We start from the raw sequence: 18,574 nt of genomic DNA, 5'->3' as shown, positions 1-18,574 counted from the left end.
CAAATGGCTAGTTCTCCCTGTATTCCATGGGATCTAACCTTGCTAATCAGTCTCCCATGGGGAACCTTGTCGAACGCCTTACTGAAGTCCACATAGATCACATCTACTGCTCTGCCCTCATCAATCTTCTTTGTTACTTCATCAAAAAACTCAATCAAGTTTGTGAGACATGATTTCCCATGCACAAAGCCAAGTTGACTATCCCGAATCAGTCCTTGCCTTTCCAAATACATGTACATCCTGTCCCTCAGGATTCCCTCCAACAACTTGCCCACAATAGTGGCATGTGTATATTAGTTTTTTTGTGTAGTGACTTCTAAAAAAAAATCAAACAGTCCATTAGTAACATAATCCAGTATGTTTCAGAGAACAGGTGACTTAGAACCCCTGGGATGCGTTAATGGAATTTTTATTTGAAAACTGTAGCTGTTTATGATAGATAGGGTAAACATTAAAAGTTATTAGCTGGGATTTAGTTTTGAATAATCAAGAATTGATTTTGGCTTAGGAAACCCGGAGATTGAAAGCTTTTAGCACAGTTCGGAGGTGACCCGACTGGGATGAGAAGTATTGTGCCATAGCATCATCAGCTGGTATCGTAACAATAGTAAATTGTGCTTTAGCACTGTACCTGATCTTCTCCGATGTATGTTCTAGCACAAGGGGAGTCCAGTAAAGTATGAAGCGCCTTCAGGCAGGATGTTACATGCTCGAGGGGATTTTCAGGTCGAGGAGAGCACAGGAACTCAATACTGATACCTGCAAATAAGAACCAAATCCCCACTTTCAGGCTCAGTTTTCTTAAATGGAGGAAAATGTTCAAATTGTGATCATGGCAAGGATGTAGAGAATTTATAATACCACCGGTGTTGAGAGACTACAGTGCCGGGGCAGTCACAAAAAGCTGGGATTGGTCTCCTTCGAGCAGAGAAAGTTATAGTGAACTTCGGTGGAGGTACGAAAGTTGAAGTGATTTGGCAGAATAGATGAGAATTTTTTTTCTACTGGCATGATTGTGTATAAATAATATATCACTTCATGTTAATTGGCCCAGGTTGCGGAGAAGAGGGGGATTTATTTTACACAGCAAATTATTACCATTCCAAAAATCTATAAGGGACATGAAAGCACATTTAATAGATGACTGAAGTTGAAGAAAATTGCAGTGTCAAGGATAAAATGCAGGGCTACTGGGATTAATTGGATAACCCCACCAAAGAGTTGCCATAAACACAATTAACTACATGGTCTCTTTCTATGTTGTATCATTTGAAGATTATTTCAAAATGTACAGAAGCTTTTGATCTGATGTGAAAACTTGCATCAGCCTGAAAGCATTGACTTACCAAAAATAAGTTGTAATCTGTCTGTGTTAATCTCCTGCAGAGTTTTGGTTGAAGTTCCAGACGCCTGAGCTAGAAAGGTGCCCGATTGATTCTTGTGCCCACTTTGAACTGGCAGGGTCGTCAGCTCGCACGGAACAGAAAATCCTGTGCTGTTCAACCAAAGTGCCACTGCATGTAAGATGGGAGCCCAGGAAGCACGGTAGTGTAGACGGGCACTGTCGATTGTTTCAGGTGTATAGAAGGCACCTCCTGTAACAAAGTACACTAATAAACCAAAACATTCAACAAATTTCAGAGAAACCTTCAATCATATGATGCCTTCAAAACAATCCAATCCAAGGAATTTTCAAAGAAAGTCATAATCAAACAGAATTTGATACCAAGAAGGAGAGAGGAATGAGGAGAGGTGATCTATAGGAGAGAGGAATGAGGAGAGGTGATCTATAGCTTGGTCAAAAATGTAGAGCAAGAGAAGTTGAGACATCTAAAGCAATTCCCAAATTCACAGCGTAAACGGTGGAGTGATTAAAATCCGGAAGCAGAGATATACAATCTTTTCCAATTCAATAACAGCATTAACTTATGCACCACAACTAGCTGCAGATTTGGATACATTCTAGAGTGGATTTGTAGGGCTCTGAGCATGGAAGAACGGATAACTGCCTATTGTACTCTTGGTTACCTTCCCCCACACTCCCATTTATCTCTCCACCTTGGAGGCCCCCTGCCTTCATTCCTGATGAAGGGCTTTTGCCCAAAACGTCGATTTTCTTGCTTCTCGGATGCTGCCTGACCTGCTGTGCTTTTCCAGCACCTGCTCTAATCTAGACTCTGTTCTCTTGCATCTGAGTTAGGTCATCAGATCATTATCTTATTGCTCTTTGTGAGATCTTGTTGTGGAGAGTGGACTGCAGAATTTTCTATATTAAAAAGGATAATGCAAGGCAGAAAAAAATCAATTCATCGGTTGCAAGATTTTTTGGGAGATCTTGAGGGTGTGAATATCTTCACAAAAAAAAGGAAGTACTTCTTTCAGTTACCACAACAGACGATAAAAGCAAGGAAAGCTCACTTACACATCTCATCCATTTTGAAAATACATAAAGGAAGGAGCAATGTCTTGACTTTTGACCCATATTTTCAGATTGATCAATTATTTTGCCCCAAATGCAGGAACTTCAGGAATTTTAGGACTCACTCTGGTTCAAATGAAAAACCAAAACTAATTTAAGGATTTATATAAAGGTTTTCAATTGGGGTTCTGCTGGATACACTTGTTTTCAGGTGCAGCACCATTACAGCCATATCTATCACATCATATCAGAGGCTGATATTCTGCAATGAGGAACTTATCTGAAAGTTTTCTCACAGCCACAAATCTGGGGATTGATGGAAAATTTGAAAAGCCTTTCAAAAGAAAATTTTGCACAAAGTGAGAAAACCTTTAAATGGTTCTGAGGAAGGGTCACTAGGCCCGAAACATTAACTCTGTTTTCTCTCCATAAATGCTGCCAGACCTGCAGAGTTTTTCCAGCAATTTCTGTTTTTGTACCTTTAAATGGAGGTCCTTGTTACAGGAATGGAAGCCAGAAATGTAGATTCAATCAGGCATGATTTAATGATGTCATGGGGGACAGTAGGTCTTCTATTCTGCATGGACTATTTACATTGAACCAAAGACTGGAGGTTGGCTAACATGGTGCTACTATTTAAGAAAGGTGGTAAGGAAAAGCCAGGGAACTGTAGAACAGTGAGCCTGACATCAGTGGTGGGCAAGTTCTTGGAGGGAATCCTGACAGATAGGATTTACATGTATTTGGATAGGCAAGGACTGATTAGGGATAGTCAACATGGCTTTGTGTGTGGGAAATCATGTCTCACAAACTTGAGTGAGTTTTTCGAAATAGTAATGAAGCGGATTGATGAGGGAATAGCAGTGGACGTGATCTATACGGACTTCAGTAAGGCATTCGACAAGGCCCCTCATGGTAGATTACATAAAATACAGGAAGAACTAGCTGTTCTTGATGGTAGAAGACAGAGGGTAGTGGTGGAGGGTGGCTTTTCAGACTGGAAGCCTGTGACAAGTGGTGTGCCACAAGGATCGGTGCTGGATGCACTGTGTTTCATCATTTATATAAATGATTTGGATGTGAGTGTAAGAGGGATAGTTAGTAAGTTTGCACATGACACCAAACATTGAAGGGCAAATCAGGGCAGAACTTATACACTTAATGGTAAGGTTCTGGGGACTGTTGCTGAACAAAGACCTTGGTGTGCAGGTTCAATATTTCCTTGAAAGTGGAGTCTAAGGTAGATAGGATAGTGAAGAAGGCATTTAATATGCTTTCATTTATTGGTCAGTGCATTGAGTATAGTAGTTAGGAGGTCATGTTGCAGCTGTACAGGACATTGTTTAAGCCACTTTTAGAATATTGCGTACAATTATGATCTCCTCCTTATCAGAAGGATGTTGTGAAACTTGAAAAGGTTCAGAAAAGATTTACAAGGATGTTGCCAGGGTTGGAGGACTTGAGCTTGAGTGAGAGACTGAACATGCTGGAGCTGTGTTCCCTGGAGCATCGGAGGCTGAGGCTGAGGGGTGCCTTGATAGTGGTTTATAAAATCATGAGGGGCGTGGATAGGGTAAATAGACAGGGTCTTTTCACTGGGGTGGGGAGACCAGAACCAGAGAGCTTAGATTTAGGGTGAGGGGGGAAAAGATTTAAAAGGGACCTCAGGAGCAACGTTTTCTCACCAAGGATGGTGCATGTATGAAATGAGTTGCCAGAGGAAGTGGGGGGAGGTATTACAAAATTTAAAAAGCATCTGGATGGGTACATGAATAGGAAGGGTTTAGAGGGATGTGGGCCAAGTGCTGGCAAATGGGAGTAGACTAATTTAGAATATCTGGCCAAACAGGGACAAGTGGGCCTGACGGATCTGTTTCCATGCTGTACATCTCTATGACTCATGGCTTTGTCAGTGATAACATAAAAAATCTTTTAAATTAGCAACCTGCATTTAGCCAGTCTTTTCAATAGTGTTGTTTGTGCAAGTTTAGACTTCAAAATTTTTTTCCCACAAAGTTGATGGAAGTACAAGTTGGTAACAGTGTGGAGACTTGATAAACTTGGTGGTTTATCTCCTTTATCCTTTATAAATGGAGAAAGGACTGAGGTGGGGTGGGTCACAAATTAAAGTCAAATCAGGTACAGAGAAATAAACAGGAACAAAAATCGGATTAGGAAAGGGAGGCAGAAAAGAAAATAAACATTTTTAAGCTTTTTCAAAGAATTCACAATTGAGGAATGAGACTCATACATATAATTAGTCATAGAGTCGTAGAGGTGTACAGCATGGAAACAGATCCTTCAGTCCAATACATCCATGCTGACCAGATATCCCAATTTAATCGAGTCCCATTTGCCAGTACTTGTACCAGTTTCCTATTCATATACCCATCGAGATACCTTTTAATTGCTGTAACTGTACCAGCCTCCACCACTTCCTCTGGCAGCTCATGCTATACAAACGCTATCCTTTGCGCCAAAAAGTTGCCCCTTAGGTCCCTATTAAATTTCTGGGCCAGATAAATGTCACTGACTGCCAATCAATGTATCACACAATAAAAAGCTTTCAATTAACTTTGTGGCAAGATTAATGGGTAATTAAGATGCAAATGTGGCAATTTCATAAAACTGATAGGGGAAGTGAGGACAAGATGCTGACTTCAAGTTGATGGAATGGTGCAGTACACTTAGTGCTTTGTGGTGATTCACAATTCACAGGATATATTGCATATGCCACAAGTTATTGGATGACTTGTACATTCATAAAATTTAGTTCAGACAGCTGACAAACACAGTAAAAGGCCAAAACATTCTTCACCTTTTGTTCTAACTTCACTTGACAGGTGACAAGCTTGTGTTCTCTTTGATTCAATAAACAGAATCTTATCATTTAATCACATTTACCTATACTCTGGACATATTTTTGAAGCCACACATAGTTGGCCACAGAAGTTTCTAAGTTTGAGATGAGGAAACCAGTTACTTAATTTGCTGCCAATAAGTCCTGGAAAACCCCATCACAGCGAATGAGGTTGCCAAGCAATAGAGTGGTGGACAGATTGACAAAGTTTCACTGATAAGATGACGTAACTATACAAAGTTCACAAGACTGCAGTAGCTGCATGGCAACTTGCCATTGTGCATTAACTGGGCCTGGCAATAATAGGGCAACAGCAGAATGTGGACTCTGTACTATGAGAAAGTGAGAACTGCAGATGCTGGAGGGTTAGAGGTGAAAAAGGTGGTGCTGGAAAAACACAGCAGGTCAGGCAGCATCCGAGGAGCAGGAGAGTCAATGTTTTGGGCTGTAGACTCTGTACGTTAAACAGAGAAACCAAACAATGCCCTGTTACAACCAAAATGTGAAAAATGAACAACAAATTGCATTTATGTAGCATTTTTAATGTAGTAAAACATGCCATGATGCTGAAGTGTTATCAGACAAGATTTGTCTGATAAAGAATAAAATGTTAGGAGAAGTGGTATATTTTAAAGGATATTTTTAAGGAACAGTCAACAGTAAAGATAGGAAAAGGATGAGCGATTCAGAGCTTGTACCTTTGGCTGCTAAAGACACAGTCAGCAATCATGGAGCGATTAAAAATCGGAGCCAAAATTGGAGGAGCACAGAGTTCTCAGAGTTCTAAAGGAGATGGTCATAGAAAAATGAAGAGGCAGGACCACGGACTTGTTTGAACTTATTAGCATTGATTATGGGCTAAAATCCATAGCATGTGCAAAACTTGATCTGAAGGAGAGTGTTAATAAAACAGTGTAAAACTTAACAGAACTAAAGCAGGGATCAGGTAAAAGCACAACACTTCTCACCATCAGATGGCAACTGGCTGGCAAATTCAGGTGGCAGAGTTAAAAGGGCATAGTCCTTCAGTGCTGCAAGCCAGAGGCGACTTAGAATAGGCAGCTCCGGCTCAACCAATGTAATCAAGCTATCTGGAGGGAGCTCATCCATGGCATCGAAACCATGGTCCTCTTCCTTATTCTTCATAGCTGTCACCGGCTTGGCTTCTGCTTCCTTCTTGGTTTTCATGGCTACAACATAGACCTGAAGAGATGGTAGGCAAGCATTGGGCTAAGTCAAAGGAGGAAATGATGTTTCTAAGACTACTAATTCTTTTATTCAATTTTAATTGACATGACAATTCTTGAACTCAGCACATAGAAAAGAGAAATTATTCTTCGAAGTTAAGTCTAAAAGTTAAAAATATTGGGATTGGGAAAAAAGATATGTAGGTGGATGGATTGTTGTTGAGCTTCTTACCTCTTAGGATGGTATCAAGTCTAATATGAAGTTCCCAGGGTGCAGTTGCATTTTAAATGCACAGGACAGGGTCAGGATAACAACTGACCCTGTTAATTCACTAACCCAAACTTCCCACTCTACTGGGATTACAAGACTACCAAAATGATTTTACAACAAGAAATACAGAAACTGTCACCAAGATTGATCTGGATGCAGAGGTAAGTTTATTAATACTTAGCTGTCAAAACAACCCATTTATAGTGTGAAGTATAAATGTCATTGCTATCTGCTATCAGGAGATAGACTGTCACAGTAAAAGATCTGATTGATATTTATAATCCCTGTAACAATGAAACAAAGCTCATGAGTTAAGCAGCCATTACAGTGAACATTCCAGTATGTTTTAAGCTCAAGTACCGAAGTCACAGTTAATGGAACAGACAATTCCAAAACAAGTTTAGAAAGATGGAAATGCATTCTATTATTAGGTTGTGCTATTTAACAAATTCAGCCAGTCCTCCAGCGCCTTGTAGTTATGTGTTCACTTTTAATGGAAAACAAGTTTCTGTTCACAGCAGGATTGCCCCTTGACAGACAAGCACTTCACAATCAAATGACTAACTGTTGAAGCTAAATGGACGAGGTACTGTACCCATGGGACTCGGCATAAACAATTGACCGGTCAGAAAGGAGTAATGTTTTCACTTGGATATTTCTTTTGCTGACTATAGTGTTTTGATTTCTTTTCTACACTCACCCCTGCAAGCTTACCTCTGCCCAAGCTTTAAGCACAGCCAACTTCTCCATTGTGATAGCACTCTCACTGTACAATTGACTCAGGGAGCCCTTTCCAGATTGCACTTTGTCTAAAGATGATACCAATAAATTGTGTACTCGGCGTAGATCATTTAGGTCACTAACTACTCCACTTCCAATCCAAGCGCTGCAAACCTGCATCAAGTAATAACAAAAAGCTAATTCCAGTATAAAAGTAGTGAAGACAATTTTACTCATCAACAACTTTTAAAAATAACAAACTGTGTTTATATAGTGCCTTTGACATTTGGAGACATTTCACAGAAGTAATATCAATCAAAATTTAACACCAAATCATAAGGAAATATTAGGGAGGTGACCAAACTCATGAACAAAGAGATACATTTTAAGAACTGCCTTGGAGGAGGAGGGGGGGAGGCAGGTAGAAACCTTAAGGGAAGGAATCCCAGAGCTTAGGACCTTGGCAATGGCTGCACAAGATACAGTGATTAAAATTAGCAAAGTGCCAAAGGCCAATATTAGAGAAGTGTAGAGATTCAGAATGGTTGGGTGAGATTATAAGAGATAGGGAGGAGAGAGGCTGGGCCTGAGAGATTGAACCATCAGGAGAAGGATTTTAACAGCAAACTTTTGCTGCATTCACAGGTGATAAACAGATCACCCAAAATATGGCAGTTTTACAACTGTTACTCTGAGGCCTGTTAAAATCAGAAGATGGCTTTAAATTATCCACGTTTGTCAAGTTTACAAGTTGGAAGTAATGTGTCTGGGAGGTGGTATTCATCCCTCCATTAATATCATGGGAGCAAATTTTCTTTAGAGGGAGAAAATGGAGAGGGGATATAATAAAAGTGATGAAGAGATAATCATTTAATATTCAGATTATTTTGGTCAAATTGGATACCAGTAATAGTTCTTTTGACATATTAGAAATGTAAGCAAATTGAGTTGTGTTTCCAGATTGAGGATTGATTCGAGGGATGCGACAAGTTCCCCAGGTATCATCTCTTCTGCTTTAGCTTCTCACAATGTGCACTAATAACCTGGATGAAAGAATACAGAGCTAGGTATTTAGTTTGCAGAGGACTCTATGACAGACATTGTGAAGTAAGCTGTGTAGATGGTAGCAGGAAATTACAGAGTGGGCAAAACTGCTGCAGACAGAGTTCAATATAAGGAAGCTATAAGGCTATCTAACTTTAATTTGTGAAGGACAAACAGGAATATTTTCCGAATGGTGGGAGACTAGGCGACATGGAGGAAGAAAAAAGTGATGCTTGTCCAATATACAAATCCTTAAAATTCAGTGCAGCGCCACAAGTAGTAATGAAAAGGGTGTGACATATTGGCCCTTATCTCAACTGCAGAATCTGGGATATCAGGGCTTCGGGGTTAAAGATAGGATTGATTGCTTCGACATGGCTCTATTCCCTCAAGTTTAGAAGGCTAAAAAATGACCTCATTGCAGTATTTAAATAATAAAAATTAAGTGTTAATATAATGAAACTATTTTCTCTGATTGAGACACAACTTTTTGAATTTCCCGATCTTAAAATTAGTTCCCTATTCTGGACTGAAATTGAGAAAATGTTCAAACAGTAACTGAAATCTGAAGCCCTAAAATCCCCAAAAAGACGTGGATGCTGGAGATTTGAGAGTGAGACAGACTTTTGTTGGATAAGTGGGAAAGGCAAGCAAATGTGATTGCAAAACAGATCAGTGAATTTCTGAATGTCATATGTCTGAGGAGTTCACTGCCTCCTCCTGTGATTAATGAAGGAAATGGGAAATGCAGGTAGAGCTTATTTTACTGTGAAACAATTTATTGATACAGAATATAGGACTAAAATCTTAAACTGGCTTCAACAGGGAGTTAGACAAACGCTTGTAAACAAATGGGATTCAGGAGAAGTGGCCTAGGTGCACCAAAGGTTGCTTTGGCCTAAAATGTTTTTTTTCATTCACGAGAAGTGGCCATTCCTAATTGCCCGAAGGCATTTAAGAATCAAATCACATCGCTGTGGGTCTGAAATCACATGTAGGCCAGTCCAGCTGGGTTTTTACAATAATCGATACTGTTTCATAGTCATTATTAGATTCTTAATTCAAATTTCACATCTACTATGGCAGGATTCAAACCAGATCCCCAGAATATGACCTGGGTCTTGGAATTAATAGTTTAACAATTATACCATTAGACCATTGCCTTTCCCCATTCACAATCTGACCTTGTACCGAAAATGACAGCAATGCAAGCCATTCTTAATTAGAGGGTCATTGTGGGGAGTATTGTCAGAAATTTACGATTTATGGATTAATACTTTATTCAGTGAAGTGTTAATGATCAAATACTTTACTGAGAATTGCAAAGTGGCTAATAAATTACCTGACAGGCTTTAGCAGTAATGTCGGATGGAGTATCCTGGGAAAAAGCTGGTCTCAAGGCTGCTCCAACCTGAATTGAAATCAATATACTTCAAAATAATGAAAATTCAGGTTACCGTTACTACAGCATAAGCAATCCTTTTTTTTAGATTAGATTACTTACAGTGTGGAAACAGGCCCTTCGGCTCAACAAGTCCACACCGCCCTGCCGAAGCGCAACCCACCCATACCCCTACACTTACCCCTTACCTAACACTACGGGCAATTTACCTGACCCCTGAGGCGGGAATTGAACCCGGGTTTCTGGCGCTGTGAGACAGCAGTGCTAACCACTGTGCCACCATGCCACCCATGCTAGCAGAATGACAACGCTTAAGTCATAACAACATAGTCCTCCTTGTTCTCCACCCACAAATAGGACCCAAGAAACAACAGCCTGGGGATTTTCGGAGAATTTATCCATAGCATACTCTCACGTGTAATGATGGGGCTAACCAAAAGAGGATGTTCGGTAATTTTAGTAATCCTACTCTCCCAGTGTGGTGTTGGTCAGAGTACAAGAGTGTTGTATGCCCACCTCTGACCTGGATCTCCCTTAGTATAGGTAGAGGTAAGTGATCTCACAAAATGTTAACACAGTCCTGCTCCATTCAGGCATGCATGGTGACTGACAATAACAAATGGGAGGACAGGGCTCCATGTACATTCCCACCCTTAATGTTGTTGGGTCCTAACACATTAACACTTAATGACCACACCCTTTCACTTCAGACCCTTCAATCATTAATGATCTACTCTATTTCATACCTTCAGGCTAAACAAATCACCAGACTGAGAACAGCCCCAATTTGTCAAAATTGTGCTTCATATTTTTATTTATTCACACCAGGCAGCTTCCCAGTAAACCAAAGATAGTACCTTCCAATCCCTCAACCACATTCATCTAGAAGTACAAGGACAGCAGATACATGGGAACACCATCACTTGCATGTTCCCCTCCCAGCCACCCATTCTGACTTGGAAATATAATGCCGTTCCTTCAGTGCCACTGGATGAAAATGCTGGAACTCCCACCCCAATAGCATTGTGAATCTACCGACACCAAACAGACTGCAGCGGTTCAAAAATGCAACTCACCACCATCTTCTCAAGGACAACAATGAATGGGAACAAATCTTAGCTCAGCCAGCACAGCCCAAATCCCATGAACGAATTTTTAAAAACCTATCTTTTGACTCAACATTGTACAAAACAGGAACAGTCTGAAGCTGCAGTGTATTCCAGCATAGGTTCACTAAAATTTTAAATAAACTTATCGATGCATGACTTCTGTATTCTACTTCACTGGCCATAAAATGGGTAAAACTTTGGCATGCTTTAGTTTAAGCTTTCAGAATTGGTGAACCAGTTGTACATGTATCCTTGCATAGCTCAGTGTGCAATTGAAATTATTTCACTTTGCATCCCACATATATGAGTCTACAGTGGAGATCTGACATAACTGTGGAATGGTGCAGGAGGACTGTCCCCAAGAATAACTCACTGCTACTTTTACCCAAGAGTTGGCCTGAACCTCACCTTGATTTTTCGCACTGCACAGAGTTGTTCAATTATGGACAGAAAGTTATCAGTTGTGAACTGTAATATCAAATACTCTCAACCAGGCAGGCTCCAAGTCAGAGAACTACGCCTATAAATAGCAACAACCACTTTGTGAAGATTGTTCTGGATGCCTTGCTGTCTCTCACTGACCAAAGTAATAAGCTGCATTTCACATTATAAAATCTTCGACCAATATTACTATGTTTTCTGCTGCAAATCATGTTAACAGAGAGTTTATTGATGGATAAATTCTTAGTCTTTAAAATGTGCTTGCACTCAATGGAAAAGCAGTAAGACTTTATGGCACACTGGGAATCAAAACCAAACTTTCCTTCTTAGGGAAGTATGCAAGAGAGTGGACAATATGAACTAAGTACACAAACATAACTCACTTCTCATTTTAAGTTTAAATATTATTTTTATATTTCATTTTAAATGCCCCACATGCACATCTATAAAACATTTAAACTGGTACAATTGCAAATATACTTCCTTGCCAAGGAAGTATGGCATGATGAGGGGCTGTAATTATGGGGAAGTTCCCATGATAGAGGCTGTAATTAAATACAATGAATTTACATAGGCAATGTCTATTATAAAGGTGGTGGCAAAAGTTGCGAGTAAGTGCATGTGAACACCTCTGTTAATTGCTTCACTAATCTGGTTAATGCATAATATAACCGAGACAAATTAAGCACTCTTACATTAGTAGCTTGCACTAACTGATGGTGCTAGTCTTACATTTGCCTGATATTGCTCCAAGATCACGTGACCTGGAAACTCGGGCTCTGGAACAGAAGCAAACTCCTTGATGATGTCCTCAAGCGTCTGAAGGCCAGCCATTCTCAGCTGGTTGCTGTGGTCAGTGGCAGCCATGAAGGCCATGCGAATAAGGTCAGAAAGATGCAACACCAACAGTTCACCTGTACCATGATGAAAAAGACGACAGTGAAAGACTGGCAATCTGGGAAACATTGGCACAATCTCAGAAGTCACCTCATCCCTGTAAAAAACGGAGCTGTTTTAAACTTGTTTGTTCTGTTGGTGATAATAGTTTAGTTTAATTTTTGTTCTGCTTATTTTATACTACATCAGGTTACACCTGGACAACACTGTTACCATAGTAAAACAACTTCACAGCAAAAATACCGATCACAATTTAAGACTGAGTTACTTAAGGAGATACAAGGGCATGTAATCAAAAACTTGGTCAAAGAGGCAGGTAGAAAGGTATTAAAGGAGGACAAAGAAATAAAACAATTGCTGGTGGCACAGTGAATTATTGTGGAGCAATGAAAATTGGGAATGGACAAGAAGCTAAAGATGAGGAAGTGCTGGGATCATGGAGCGTTGTTTGTTTGACGGAGGTTACAGAGACAAAGGGTGGAGATGATAGAGGGATTTATACAAGAGTGATAAATTTAAAATAGAGATATCACTGGGAACTAATGGAGGCCATTGTACATGGGGGGGATATTGAATGGTACTTGGGAGGGAGTTAGGGTAAGGGCAGAGTTCAGGAGAGGCTCAAGTTTATGAAATGGATGCCACCTAGGAGACCTCAGGAATAATCAAGTCTTGAGGTATCAAAACTGAAACACTGCAATTTAAGCAAGTTTACAAAGGAACTGCCATACTATAGGTACCATTATTACTTAAATACTATTATAACACAAGCACTTTAAAGTTTATGCAACAGCTTTGTGGAATTATTTGTATTTGTCACAGACTTGGTAAGTCACGCAAAGTGAGTAAGACTTTGCTCTCCTGAGAATGCACATCAACTCCTGATCAACAACATAATCACACAACCTACTTTTGGGATTCTTCAGTCTCAAGACCCTAGCCTTGGCAAGATCAAAGTGTGTCTCGTCTGTGTTCTTGCACAGCATGATGATACGACACAGGCACTCGGCGGCATACACACGGGTAGCCCACCGTGGGGCAACACAGGGCTTGGATTTCTCATCATCACCTATGCTGGTGAACATAATGTCATCATCCATCTCATCCTTTTTCTCTCCATCCTCATCCTTCATTGCTTCTAATGGATCTACTGCACTTGCATCTGTGAAGCCAAGAAAATAATCCTAAATCAGATTATGGCGTTTTTAAAAACAAAATGTTCTTTTATTCTAGCCTGCCTCAGAACATGGAGGATTTATATACCTCACTCCAACAAGCACAAGATGCAGGTTGGCAGTCCAGTGCCACACAGACATTCACAATCTTTCAGATGAGATTTTAAATTTGAGGTCCCATCTGCCCTTTCAAGAGGATATAAAACACATCATAGCATTATTTTGAAGAGAAGTAATGTTCTTTCCAGCAACTTGGCCAATATTTATTGAGATATATAATCTGGACATTATCATATTGCCATTTGCAGGGTCTTTCTTTATACATACTGGCTGCTGGGCACGGGTTTAACACTTCCCTGAAATCCAAGATATCCACAGCTTGAAGAAACCTTTTGGGTTCAGAATTGCAGAAGGCTTGGCTGAAGCTGGATGATAAGTTGCTTCCGAACAAGGGAGATAGTTTTGAATTGTGATATAATATTCTTGACACTGGAAATTGAAGCTACAGTTAAGCCCTGTAGATGTGGTAGAGAGAGGATTTGATGGGATTGTATTTTACAGTGTGCTTTGAAATCTTTAAACTTGTGTTATGTATAAATAGTTTGGCTTTTCTATTGGTTATTCTGTTTCTTTTTTGCTTTGCATAATAAACTGCTTTCTTGTCAAAACCAAACCTGCAGTTTTGTGAGCTTAATTTTCCATGAGACACATAATAAGGCTATGCGACCCATTGAGTCTGCATGACCATTCGATCATGGTCAATATGTTTCTCAACTCCATTCTCCTCTCTTCTCTCTGTAAACCTTGATCCCCATGCTGAATCAAGACCTATCTTTGTCTTTAATACACTCAATGAGTTGGCCTCCACAGCCTTCTGCAGCAATGACTAACACAGACTCATCTCCTTCTGGCTGAAGAAATTTCTCTTCATCTAAGTTCTAAAGAGTTGTCCTTCAGTCTGAGGCCATGCTCTTATGTCAGAAGAAATATCTTCTCCACTTCCACATTATCCAGGCCTCTCAGTATTCTGTAATTCCCTCATCATCCTACGAAACTCCATTGGGTACAGACCGAGAGTCCTCAATCACTCCACATATGACAAGCCCTTAATCCCTGAAATCATTCCTGTAAACCTCCTCTGGTCCCCCTCCAACATCAGCAATTCCTTTCTTATATATTGGGCCCAAAACTGCTCACAATATTCCAAATACGATCTGACCAGCCTTATACAGCCTCAGTAGTACATCTATGCTCTTGTATTCTAACCACTCTTGAAATGAATGCTAATATTTCATTTGCCTTCCTAACTACTAATTGAACCTCATGTCAATTTTAAGAGAATCTGAACTAGGACACAAGTCCCTTTGTGCTTCAGTTTTCGGAAGCCTTTCCCCGTTTACAGAATAGTCTAAAACTCTACTCTTTCAAGCAAACTGCATAACCTCACACTTTCCCACATTGTATTCCATCTGCCATTTATTTGCCTACTTTCCTAGCCCGTCCAAGTCCTTCTGCAGCGTCCCCACTTTCTCAACACTACCTGTTCCTCCACCTATCTTTACGTCATCTGCAAACCTAACAACAATGGCCTCAGTTCCTTTGTACAGATTGTTAATGTATAGTGTAAATGGTATCAAAACTGACCCTTATGGAACTCCACTAGTCACCAGCTACCATCCCAAAAAAGACCCCTTTATCTCTGCTCTCTGCCGTCTGCCAGTCAGTCAATCCTCCTTTTCATGCTGATACCTTGCCCCTAACACCATGGGCTTGTCTCTTACTCAACAGCTGCCTGTGAGGCATCTTTTCTGAAAATCCAAACAGATCATATCCACTAGTTCTTTGTCTAACGTACTCATTACCTGCTCAAAGAATTATATAAATTTGTCAGGCCTGACCTCTTGACAAAGCTGTGCTGAGTCTGCCCTATTTTACCAGGCACTTCCAAGTACTCAGCACTCTCATCCTTAATAATGGAGTCTCTAAACTCTTACCAACAGCAGAGGTCAGGCTAACTCATCTATAATTTCCTGTCTTCTGCCTTCCTTCTTAAACGGGGTATTGCATTGGCCATTTTCCGATCCTCTGGGAACCTCCCTGACTCCAGTGATTCCTGAAAGATAATCAGTACCTCCACAATCTCCTCAGCTATCTTGTTCAGATCTCGATGGGTACAGTCCATCTGGTCCAAGCGATTTATCCACCTTCAGACCTTTCAGCTTCCCCAGCATCTTTTCCTTAGTGATGGTCACTACACACACCTCTGCCCCTGACTGCATGCTACCTGGTGTCTTCCACCGTGAAGACTAATACAAAGCACCCATTCAGTTCCTCCACTATTACTTTGTTCCTCACTTCTAGCCTCTTTTTCCAGCAGTCCAATGTCCACTGTTGCCTCTCTCTTATATGTCCAAATAAACTCTTGAAAGCTTCTTTTACATTACTGTCTAGCTTACCCTCAATTTATCATCTCCCTCAATATCGCATTTTTTAAGTTATCCTCGGCTGGTTTTTAAAGGCTTCCCACTAACCTTCACCACATTATATGCTTTGCCTTTTGCTTTTATGCTGTGCCTGACTTCCCTTGGCAGCCACAGTTACCTTGTCTTCTCCTTCTCCCTAGCCCCACATCCCTCCCATTTATCTCTTAACCCCCGAGGCTCCCAGCCTCATTCCTGATGAAGGGCTCTGGCCCAAAATGTTGATTTTGCTGCTCCTTAGATGCTGCCTGACCTGCTGTGCTTTTCCAGCACCACACTCTCAACTCTGATCTCCAGCATCTGGAGACTTCATTGTCTCCTTGTCTTCTCCTTAGAACGTTTCTTCTTCCTTGAGATGAATTTTTGTATTACCTCCTGAATTACCCCAGAAACTCCTGCCATTGCTGTTTCACCATCTTCCCTGCTTCGCCCCCTTTCAAATCAACTTTGGTTTAAGAAGGGTGGTAAGGACAAGCCAGTGAGCCTGACGTCAGTGGTGGGCAAGTTGTCAGAGGGAACCCTGAGGAACAGGATGTACTTGTATTTGGAAAGGTAAGGACTGATTAGGGATAGTCAACATGGCTTTGTGCGTGGGAAATCACGTCTCACAAACATGATTGAGTTTTTTGAAGTAACAAAGAGGATTGATGATGGCAGAGCGGTGGATGTGATCTATGTGGACTTCAGTAAGGCCTTTGACAAGGTTCCCCATAGGAGACTGGTTTGCAAGGTTAGATCTCACGGAATACAGGGAGAACTAGCCATTTGGATGCAGAACTGGCTCAAAGAAGAAGACAGAAGGTGGTGGTGGTGGAGGGTTGTTTTTCAGACTGGAGGCCTGTGACCAGTAGAGTGCCATAAGGATCAGTGCTGGGACCACTACTTTTTGTCATTTATATAAATGAATTGAATGTGAGTTTAAGAGGTATCATTAGTAAGTTTGTAGATGACACCAAAATTGGAGGTGTAGTGGACAGTGAAGAGGATTACCTCAGATTACAACAGGATTTTGATCAGATGGGCCAATGGGTTGAGAAGTGGCAGATGGAGTTTAGATAAATGCAAGGAGCTGCATTCTGGGAAAGCAAATTCTTAGCAGGACTTATACACTTAATGGTAAGATCCTGGGAATGTTGCTGAACAAAGAGACCTTGGAGTGCAGGTTCATAGTTCCTTGAAAGGAAAGTCGCAGGTAAACAGGATAGTGAAGAAGGCATTTGATATGCTTCCCTTTATTGGTCAGAATATTAAGTAGAGGAGTTGGAAGGTCATGCTGCAGCTGCATAGAACATTGATTAGGCCACTTTTGGAATACTGCGTGCAATTCTGGTCTCCTTCCTATCGGAAGGATGTTGTGAAACTTGAAAGTAATCAGAAAAGATTTACAAGGATGTTGCCAGGGTTGGAGGATTTGAGTTATAGGGAGAGGTTGAATAGGCTGGGGCTATTTTCCTTGGAGCATCAGGGCTAGGAGTGATCTTATCAGGGTTTACAAAATCATGAGGGGCATGGGTAGGATAAATAGACAAAGTCTCTTTCCTGGGGTGGGGAAGTCCAGAACTAGAGGGCCTGGGTTTAGGGTGAGAGGGGAAAGATATAAAAGAGACTTAAGGTGCAAGATTTTCATGCAGAGGGTGTTACGTGTATGGAATGTGCTGCCAGAGGAAGTGGTGGCGGCTAGTATGATTGCAACATTTAAAAGGCATCCGGATGGATATGAACAGGAAGAGTTTGGAGGGATATGGACATGGGGTGGCAGGTGGGACTAGATTGGGTTGGGATATCTGGTCGGCATGGACAAGTTGGACCGAAGGGTCTGTTTCTGTGCTGTACAGCTCCATGACTCTATGACCAGCTCCTCCTTGATGTCTTTGTAATACTGTTACATCTGATTTCATCTAATCCCTCTCATCTGCAGGGTGAATTTTATCGTATTATGGTCACCGCCTCCTAGGGGTTCCTTCACCTTAAACTCCCTAATAAATTGCCTTTCTTACATAGCTTTTCCAGTTCCTGAATTATTTTCTTTCCAACATCCTGACTCCTGACAACTGGCATCAGGACCCTTTTGCCTTTGCAGCTCTGCAACTCCACGCTCACAGATTCTACGCCTTCAGATTTTATATCACTTCTTGCTATTGAATTATTTTCATTTCTTACTGACAAGGTATCCCACCCCTTCTGCCCATCTGCCTGCCCTTTCAATAGGACACATATCCTTGGATATTTAGTTCCCAGCCTTGATCCTCTTACAGCCAAGTCTCTGTGACACCCACAACACTGTACCTGCCAATTTCAATCTGCACTGCAAGCTCATTTACTTTATTTCATATACGGTGTGCATGAAAGTGTTCAACACCTTTAGTGCTATCGATTGCTCCCCTGTTCATAGGTGTCCCTTTATCTGCTGTGTGTGAAGTTAGATGCCTGAGTTTCCTTATGTTCTGTTTTATTCTTTGTTCTGTAAACTTGAATAACCCTCTGCTGAGCCTTACCCTCCTTTAAACTTTTTCCATAATTTTCCGTGCATCTCTATCAAACTAAATTTTCATCTGACTTGTCCAGCAAT

General features: G+C 40.9%; 1 protein-coding gene across 1 annotated transcript in view; it reads right to left on the bottom strand.

Moving 5' to 3' along the window:
• The window catches only part of heatr5b (HEAT repeat containing 5B), a 121,996-nt gene that overhangs the window by 17,066 nt on the left and 86,356 nt on the right, over window positions 1-18,574 (bottom strand). Inside the window, exons 24-30 of the mRNA XM_043680648.1 lie at window positions 13,261-13,512; window positions 12,186-12,367; window positions 9,844-9,912; window positions 7,452-7,631; window positions 6,248-6,482; window positions 1,347-1,595; window positions 632-759 (exon numbers count right to left, since the gene is read on the bottom strand). Coding sequence (XP_043536583.1) covers window positions 632-759; window positions 1,347-1,595; window positions 6,248-6,482; window positions 7,452-7,631; window positions 9,844-9,912; window positions 12,186-12,367; window positions 13,261-13,512 — 1,295 coding nt within the window. The remainder of the gene's footprint in view (window positions 1-631; window positions 760-1,346; window positions 1,596-6,247; window positions 6,483-7,451; window positions 7,632-9,843; window positions 9,913-12,185; window positions 12,368-13,260; window positions 13,513-18,574) is intronic.

Source organism: Chiloscyllium plagiosum, chromosome 3, assembly GCF_004010195.1.
Source record: "Chiloscyllium plagiosum isolate BGI_BamShark_2017 chromosome 3, ASM401019v2, whole genome shotgun sequence".
Lineage (NCBI taxonomy): Eukaryota > Metazoa > Chordata > Chondrichthyes > Orectolobiformes > Hemiscylliidae > Chiloscyllium > Chiloscyllium plagiosum.
The sequence above is the reverse complement of the archived record's forward strand: the minus strand, read 5'-3'. Positions and strand labels throughout refer to the sequence as shown.